The sequence below is a fragment of the Coenobita brevimanus genome, chromosome 44 (genome assembly GCF_032717465.1).
Source record: "Coenobita brevimanus isolate Jiangsu-jjx chromosome 44, ASM3271746v2, whole genome shotgun sequence".
NCBI classification, from domain to species: Eukaryota; Metazoa; Arthropoda; class Malacostraca; order Decapoda; family Coenobitidae; genus Coenobita; species Coenobita brevimanus.
Window position 1 is genome coordinate 46,463,165 of NC_136997.1, and position 8,744 is coordinate 46,471,908.

The following is an 8,744-nucleotide window of genomic DNA, read 5'->3' on the forward strand; positions in this document are numbered from 1 at the left end:
CTCTCCTCCTATCCACATCACCCCTTCTCCCCTCCATATCCACACTGCTCCACTTCTTCAACTTGCTCCACTCAGCCTCCCCTTCTTCTCCCTCCCTCTTCCACTTCTCTCCATCAATGCCTTCCCTCACTGTTTCCTCCACCTTCCTCCACCCCTCCCATCTACCCTACCCCACCCCTTCTCCCCTCCCTTCACCCCACTCTACCCCTCCCACCTACCCTACCCCACCCCTCCACCCCTCCCTTCCACCCCGCCCCACCCCTCCACTCGATCTCTGTTTTCCTTCACCTGTTTCCTCCACCCTGCCCCACCCTACACCCACTCCACCCCTCCACCCACCCACTGCCCCCCAAATGCCATACCGGTGCGAACAAGTCTGTCAGGGTTGGTTAGATCCGGGGGTAGCGACAGTTATGCGTGTGTGTGTGTGTGTGTGTGTGTGTGTGTGTGTGTGTGTGTGTGTGTGTGTGTGTGTGTGTGTGTGTGTGTGATATACAAATAAACACACACACACACACACACACACACACAGGCAGACAGAAAAATACATATATAAATGGAAGGATAGATGGATGGATGGATGGATGGATGGACAGATAGATAGATGGATAGATGGATAGATGGACAGACGCAGTGACATATCCAAGGCTTCTAAATGTGGCAGACCTCTTAGCACTTGTTCCTAAGCGATTTATTTTGCAAGTTATACCTAAATTCCTCTCGTATGTATTTTTTTTTTATCTCTAATTATCGACACAGTATCCATAAATAAATAACTCACTTATTATAACTAGGTGGATATTTTCATGCCTCTGTTGCTCCGTTCCACAGCACTTCTTCGTGACTAGCATCATATTCTATACTCCCTCGTCGCAGCTCAGTATAGAGAGATGGCAATTCTGGGCCTAGTTAACGTGAACAGAGTATAGTGAATAAGTGATACAAGCAAAATAAGTCGCTAAGGAAGAGGTGTTAAGTGTATGGTGAGTATCAAAGTGTAATAGGCAAAATAAACCACTAAGGAAAATGTGTAACGTCACCTCAGCCAACGGGAAAACGACCCCAAGCCAAAAAGGGAAACAGTAGAGCAAGAGGGACTTCCCCCGGCTCTCTCTCTCTCTCTCTCTCTCTCTCTCTCTCTCACACACACACACACACACACACACACACACACACACATCCCCCTTACCCAACCTCTCTCTCTCTCCCCCACCCCATCACCTCATCGCTTATTATCTCCCGCCTTTACTACCCCTAATCAAATGACCCCTACCTTGACCCCTGACCTCGTATCTATGTGGGTGACCTTCGTTTTTTTTTTTTTTCGTTTTAGATGAGGCGAGATTTGGCATTCAGTTTCCCCTTCCCATCTCTCCTCTCCCTCCTCCACCCTTCCTCTTTACTCTCTCCTCTTCTTCGTTTCATTCACTTTTCCTATCCTATTCGTTCTCTCTCTCTCTCTCTCTCTCTCTGTTTCCCTTCCTTCATCTTCCTTCTCCCCTCATCTCTATGATTCCTTCCTCCCCTCCTTCCCTCACCCTCTCTCCTCTTTCCCTTCCTTCATCTTCCCACTCTCCCCTCATCTCTATGCTTCCTTCCTCCCCTCCTTCTCTCCCCTCTCTCCTCCGCTCCCCTTCCTCCATCTTCCCACTCTCCCCCCTTCTCTAAGCCTCCATCCTCCTCTCCCCTCCTCTCCCCCGCCTTCTCACCTACAGTCAGACACAAAAACTTGCCTAATAATTTACCTCCTTCCCTTCTCGCATTCCTCTGCTAATATTCTGATGCTGAGAGGGGCTGTTTCTCTGGCCATAATAATAATAATAATAATAATAATAATAATAATAATAACAATAATAACAATAATAATAATAATAATAAAATAATAATAATAATAATAATAATAATAATAATAATAATAATATGATGCTGATGCTGATGATGATGATGATGATGATGATGATGATGCGTCAGGGAGGAAAGTGACGGACATGCCCTAAGTTTGAGGCGGACAGAGTGCAAGAGTAAGTGAATTTTTCTAGCTAACTGTATCTATTTCTATCTATCTACCCCCTCCACTACCTTTCACTGGTCTATCTATCGAGGCGAGTTCTCACCGAGCCGGAATCTCCACAAATGAGGGAGCCGAGGTGGTCACTTGTGGCCGAAAGTGTATTAGGCGCTCTTCTCAAACTGGGGCTGCGTTTTAGATTATTATTATTATTATTATTATTATTATTATTACTATTATTACTACTACTACTACTACCGCTACTACTACTGCTGCTACTACTACAACTACTACTATTACTACTACTATTATTATTATTATTATTTTATTTATTTAGGGGACTTTCTTTTATATATATGAGTTGTATTCTGATGTATTACAAATGTTTACATGTACGTGGTTCGGAACTCGAAAACACACACACACACACACACACACACACACACACACACACACACTCATCAACTTCCTCCCCTGAATCTTCCTCCTCTCTCCCATCCTTCCAAGTCTTCCTCCTCTCTCCCTTCCCTCCAAATCTTCCTCGTCTTTCCCTTCCCTCCAAATCTTCCTCCTCTCTCCCTTCACTCCAAGTCTTCCTCCTCTCTCCCTTCCCTCCAAATCTTCCTCGTCTCTCCCTTCCCTCCAAATCTTCCTCCTGTCTCCCGTCCCTCCAAGACTTTCTCCTCTCTCCCTTCCCTCCAAATCTTCCTCGTCTCTCCCTTCCCTCCAAATCTTCCTCCTCTCTCCCTTCCCTCCAAATCTTCCTCGTCTCTCCCATCCTTCCAAGTCTTCCTCCTCTCTCCCCTCCCTCCAAATCTTCCTCGTCTCTCCCTTCCCTCCAAATCTTCCTCGTCTCTCCCTTCCCTCCAAATCTTCCTCCTGTCTCTCTTCCCTCCAAGTCTTTCTCCTCTCTCTCTTCACTCCAAATCTTCCTCCTATCTCCCATCCCTCCAAATCTTCCTCCTCTCTCCCATCCCTCCAAGTCTTCCTCCTCTCTCCCTTCCCTCCAAGTCTTCCTCCTCTCTCCCTCCCCTCCAACTCACCTCTTCATCAGACACCCTGACGCAGACGTGGAACATTTGACACCCAGCCTCCGGGTCCGCGTAGTAGCCTCCAGTCGCCTTATCATCGCAGGTGAAGGTGGTGTTGGGCAGGTTGTCTTGGGAGTAGTTTGGCGGGGGTTCCTGGGCTCCCACTAGCAGGAACAGGAGCAGGAGCAGCAGCAGAAGGAGGCGTGGGTGTAGCCTAGCCCTCCAGGAGCCTAGCAGGGTGGTAGCGGTGCCTGGTGAAGTAGGGGAAGAAGAGTATATTAGGAAGGTAAAAATGGGTGTCCAGAATTTTGAGATGAAGGGAAGGTATGGTGAATTTTGAGATGTAGGGGAGGTATGGAGAATTTGGAGGAGTGTTGAGGGAGAGAATTAAGTGTTAGAAAGTTAGAAGAGGGTGTTAGAAGGGTGCTAAGAGGGAAAAGTGGAGATATTTTTGAGGAAATATGAAGGCGTGAAGAAATAAATGTTAGGAGTGTTAGACAGAGGCGTTATGAGTTAGGAAAAATTGTGTTAGGAAGTAATTATTAGACAAGGAAGAGAGATGGTGTTAGGAAGATATGAAAAAGTGTCTAAGAAAGAAAGAAAGGTAATATACTGGTGTTAGAAGACAATAGAGGATGTGTTAGGAATGTTAATACAAAGGATGACGATGGTGAAAAAGAGTGTGTTAGCAATGTACGTGTATGTAATTTTACCTGTCTGCTGCACACACACACACACACACACACACACACACACACACTTCACTATAGACCTTTGTGTTTATTTCTCGAGGGTAAAACAACAAAACACACACACACACACACACACACACACACACACAGAGCAGAAATTAGGAGGTCAAGATGAGAGGTCACCGAAATGCTCAACACCATGACGCTGCAAGATGCCCTGGGGGGATGTGGAAGAATCACGGTCAATAATCCATTTACACTTGAGAGAGAGAGAGAGAGAGAGAGAGAGAGAGATCTAATTTCTCCCATTAGCTGAGTAGAGAGACTTCAAGAGGACAGTAAGTAATGATCCAATGAAGGGAGCTTGAATTTCTCCCATAAGGCCTTCAGTAAGATCTCGATAGGACAGTAAGTAGTGATCCTACGACGGTATTGTGGAATTTCTGCCATAAGAACGGTACAGAGATCTCAACGAGGGCAGTAAGTAATGATCCAGGAGAGTTTTAGAGAGAGTTTTAAAGAGAGAGAGAGAGTAGATGCAGTATAGTTTCTTTCTTTCTTTTTCTTTCTTTTTTTTTTTTTTGCAAATATATGACCTACTCACCCGTGTGTCTCTCCATATCTCGCCTCATTGTGTCTCGCCTCGTCCTCTGTCTCGCTCCACTCTGAAACACAAATGCGAGACCGTTAGATGGCCTAGAGGCATAACCATCATCATCATCATCACCATCATCATCATCAGAGAGACAGAGAGAGAGAGAGAGAGAGAGAGAGAGAGAGAGAGAGAGAGAGAGAGAGGTCAAAAAATAACAGAAGAATGCGCAAGAAAGTAAATCTCATCAGTGAAGTATTTTCTCACGTGGAGGGGAGGGGAGGGGAGGGGAGGGGAGGGGAGGGGAGGGGAGGGGCAGGGGAATAGGAGGGGGGAAAAGGGGGAAATGCGAGGGGAAGGATGAAGGCATGGGAGAGGGGGAAAGGGTTGTGCGATGGAGAGGGGGGAGGTTGAGGGATGGTGGGGAAGGGAGTAAGGGTAGGGGATGTAGGGGGGAAAGGAGGGTATATAGGAAGTAGGGGAATAGGTATAGAAGTCGGGAGGGGTAGGCTGGGGTGGGGGAGGGATTGTAGGTGAGGGAAAGGAGGTAGGGGAGGTTGTAGGGGGGAGGGGAATATTGGGGTTGTGGAGGGGTAGGTGTGAGGTTGAGAAGTACTGAGAGATGGGGTGGTAGTGAAGGGGTGAGGGGGGAGAGGAGGGGGAGATTGGGGAGATGGGAGGGGAGGATGGGGGTGAGAGAGGGGTAAGGTAGTGCAAGGGGTGGGGGGATGGGGAGAGGTTGGATAAGGGTAGGCTGGGATGAGGGAGGGGAAGGGGTGGGGAGGAGGTGTGGGGAGGATGGGGGTTGTATGTAGGGGGGGGTAACTCTCGCTGTCTCACTCCCCTCATCATTTTCTCACAGTTCTCAAGGTTTCCCTACACACACACACACACACACACACACACACACACACACACATACATATCCCGTTACTCATATACATTCAGATACCACATACATAAACTATTACACACACACACACACACACACACACACACACACACACACACACACACACACACACACACACACACACACACACACACACACACACACACTTTACCCTTTCAGTCTGAGGTTTTTTTTGCGAGGAATAAAAATGGATGATACGCTAAAATTTCACTCCGCCAATTTATTTCTTTTGTGTTGCGGGTACGGCTCTAACCAACCACAACTACCAGCATCACAACTACCACCATCCTACCACAACTACCACCATTACAACTACAAACATCCCACCACAACTACCATCATCACAACTACCAACATCCTACACCACTACCACCATCACAACTACCAACATCCAGCCACAACTACCACACTACCCCAACTACCACCATCACAAGTACCAACATCCTACCACAACTACCACCATCACAACTACCAACATACCACCATCCAACCACAACTACCACCACCCCAACTACCACCATCCAACCACAACTACCACCATCACAGCTACCAACATCCTACACCACTACCACCACCACAACTACCAACATCCCACCACAACTACCACCACCCCAACTACCACCATCACAACTACCAACATCCAACCACAACTACCACCATCACAGCTACCAACATCCTACACCACTACCACCACCACAACTACCACCATCACAGCTACCAACATCCTACACCACTACCACCACCACAACTACCACCACCACCACAACCACAATCAACCTCAACATTCCATCAGCTTCCACTTCCAGCATCCAACCACAACTACCACCATCCACTCACACAATGTGGTTAAAGACACATTGACACATTTTTCTCGCTCCACTGGCTCTAGACTTAAGTATGGGAGAGAGAGAGAGAGAGAGAGAGAGAGAGAGAGAGAGAGAGAGAATGTGAGTGTGACTTGTGACTGAAAGAATGTGTGTGTGTGTGTGTGTGTGTGTGTGTGTGTGTGTGTGTGTGTGTGTGTGTGTGTGTGTGTGTGTGTGTTTTATATTTCCAGACATGAAGGAATTTTGTTTATCTTGTCATTGATTTTTTTTGTCTGTGTGTTTGTTTTGTCTCCCATGTTTTCCTGAGAGAGAGAGAGAGAGAGAGAGAGAGAGAGAGAGAGAGAGAGTAAGTTAGAGTAAGAAAATAAGCGAGTCAAAGAGAGAAAGTGAGATAGGGGAAGTAAGAAAGTAAGATAGAACAAGTAGAAAATTAAGATGAATTACGTGAAATGATTTAAAAGGGACCGAGTTAGAGAGTGAGTGAGTGAGTGTAAGAAAATGAGAGAGTGAGAGAAGTGAGTGAATTTGAGCAAGTAAGAAAGCGAGAAAGGGCAAGTGAGAGTCGATTAGAGCAAGAATAAAGAGAGTATCGCCTGAATTAGAGTTAGTGATGGAGTTAGAGTGAGTTAAAGCGAGTGAGAAAGTGAATTAGAGATAGTGAGGAAGTTTTACCTCTAGTTTCCCCAGGTGTGAAGGACCCTAAGCGTGAAGTGAGATGCCAGTACCACAACTACCACCATTACCACAACTACCACTCCTACCACAACCACCAACATTACCACCACAACTACCAACATTACCACCACAACTACCAACATTACCACCACAACTACCAACATTGCCACCACAACTACCAACATTACCAACAGAACTACCAACATTACCAACACAACTACCAACATTACCACAACTACCAACAGTACAACTACCAACATTACCACCACAAATACCAACATTACTACCATAACTACCAACATTACCACCACAACTACCAACATTATCACCACAACTACCAACATTACCACCACAACTACCAACATTACCACCACAACTACCAACATTACCACCACAACTACCAACATTACCACCACAACTACCAACAATACTACCACAACCACTAACCACAATCTACCAACATTCCTACCACCATAACCATACATACAGACAGACAGACAACTACCACCACCACTATCACCACCACACACACAGCTACCACCATCCTGCCAGCACTACCACTATCGCAACAACCACAATCACTACCAGCACAACCAACATTGCAACAGTACTAGTGTGTGTGTGTGTGTGTGTGTGTGTGTGTGTGTGTGTGTGTGAAATCCAGGCAGTGAAGAGTACAGTAAGCTGTGGATCCGGATGTTTTGAGAGAGAGAGAGAGAGAGAGAGAGAGACAGACAGACAGACAGACAGACAGAGACAGAGAGAGAGAGAAGTGAGAGAGTACTGCACACTTCCACGTAGGTCCTATAACAGGTAGACTTTAGTACACAAAAGGAGAAAGGAAAAAGAAAAGCCAAAGGTGTGCAAGTCCTAGGAGACGTAGTGAAAGCTCTCTCCCCTGACTCACTCAAGCCTCACCACAACCCCCCACCACAACACTCATATGGTTACCTCTTACACCTTGGTCTTTTCCTCCCTCTTTCCTCTATTTCCTCCTTCTCTTCCTCCTCTGTGTCCTCTCCTCCTCCTCCGTCTCCTCTATTTTTCTTCCCCCTCCTCCTCCTCCTCCTCCTAGGGTTTCTTTTCGTCAGTGCCAAATTTTCTGTTCCTACCTCCATTCTGAAAATCATTAATGGGAGACACACGGACTGGGACACTCAGGTATGTGCCACCTTTTGTTTTGCTGACCACGTAAACCCAGCTCATCCTCTCACTCCATCTCACACTATCCATCCTTCCCTCATCCTCCTCTCTTCTCCCCCTCTTCCTTCACTACTCCATCCACTCTCTCTCCCTCCCTCCCTCTCTCTCTCTCTCTCTCTCTCTCTCTCTCTCTCTCTCTAGATGTGGACTCAGAAAGTGGACTTGACATTGAAGTGCCTGAGTTTCTTTCACCATCTGCTGCCCACTGACGGGTGTGTGAAAAGTAGGCTGCGGTGGTGTGTGTGTGTGTGTGTGTGTGTGTGTGTGTGTGTGTGTGTGTGTGTGTGTGTGTGTGTGTGTGTGTGTGTGTGTGTGTGTGTTGAATAAGAAGAAATGGGATGAAACAGAAGAAGAGAAACGATGAGGCCAAAACGAAATAAAAAATCTCTTCAACACACACACACACACACACACACACACACACACACACACACACACACACACACACACACACACACACACACACACACACACACACACACACATTTTTCTAACTCAATCTTTCTCAGTCACACTTACACAAACTCTCACTCACTAAAACAAAGATTTTCCCTCAGTCATTGACACGCACATGGTAATCACACACACACACATACATAGACACTCTCTCTCTCTCTCTCTCTCTCTCTCTCGTTATCATTACTCTGTTCCCTTTCTCTTCGCTGTCATGTTTCTTGCCTGACCTTTTCCTTTCCACTCCTTACTTTCATTTTCTCGCTGCCTTCATTCCCCTTTCACTTTTCCATCTCTCTCTCTCTCTCTCTCTCACGACTCTCCTGTCTTAATCCTTTATCTTGATCTTT

The 8,744-nt window shown here is 46.4% G+C and overlaps 1 protein-coding gene across 1 annotated transcript in view; it reads right to left on the reverse strand.

The window, feature by feature from the left end:
• LOC145398092 (uncharacterized) overlaps positions 1-4,363 on the reverse strand; it is a 21,267-nt gene extending 16,904 nt beyond the window's left edge. Inside the window, exons 1-2 of the mRNA XM_080271046.1 lie at positions 4,336-4,363; positions 3,052-3,290 (exon numbers count right to left, since the gene is read on the reverse strand). Of these exons, the coding sequence (XP_080127172.1) occupies positions 3,052-3,290; positions 4,336-4,363 (267 nt within the window). The remainder of the gene's footprint in view (positions 1-3,051; positions 3,291-4,335) is intronic.
• Positions 4,364-8,744: the final 4,381 nt, after the last annotated feature.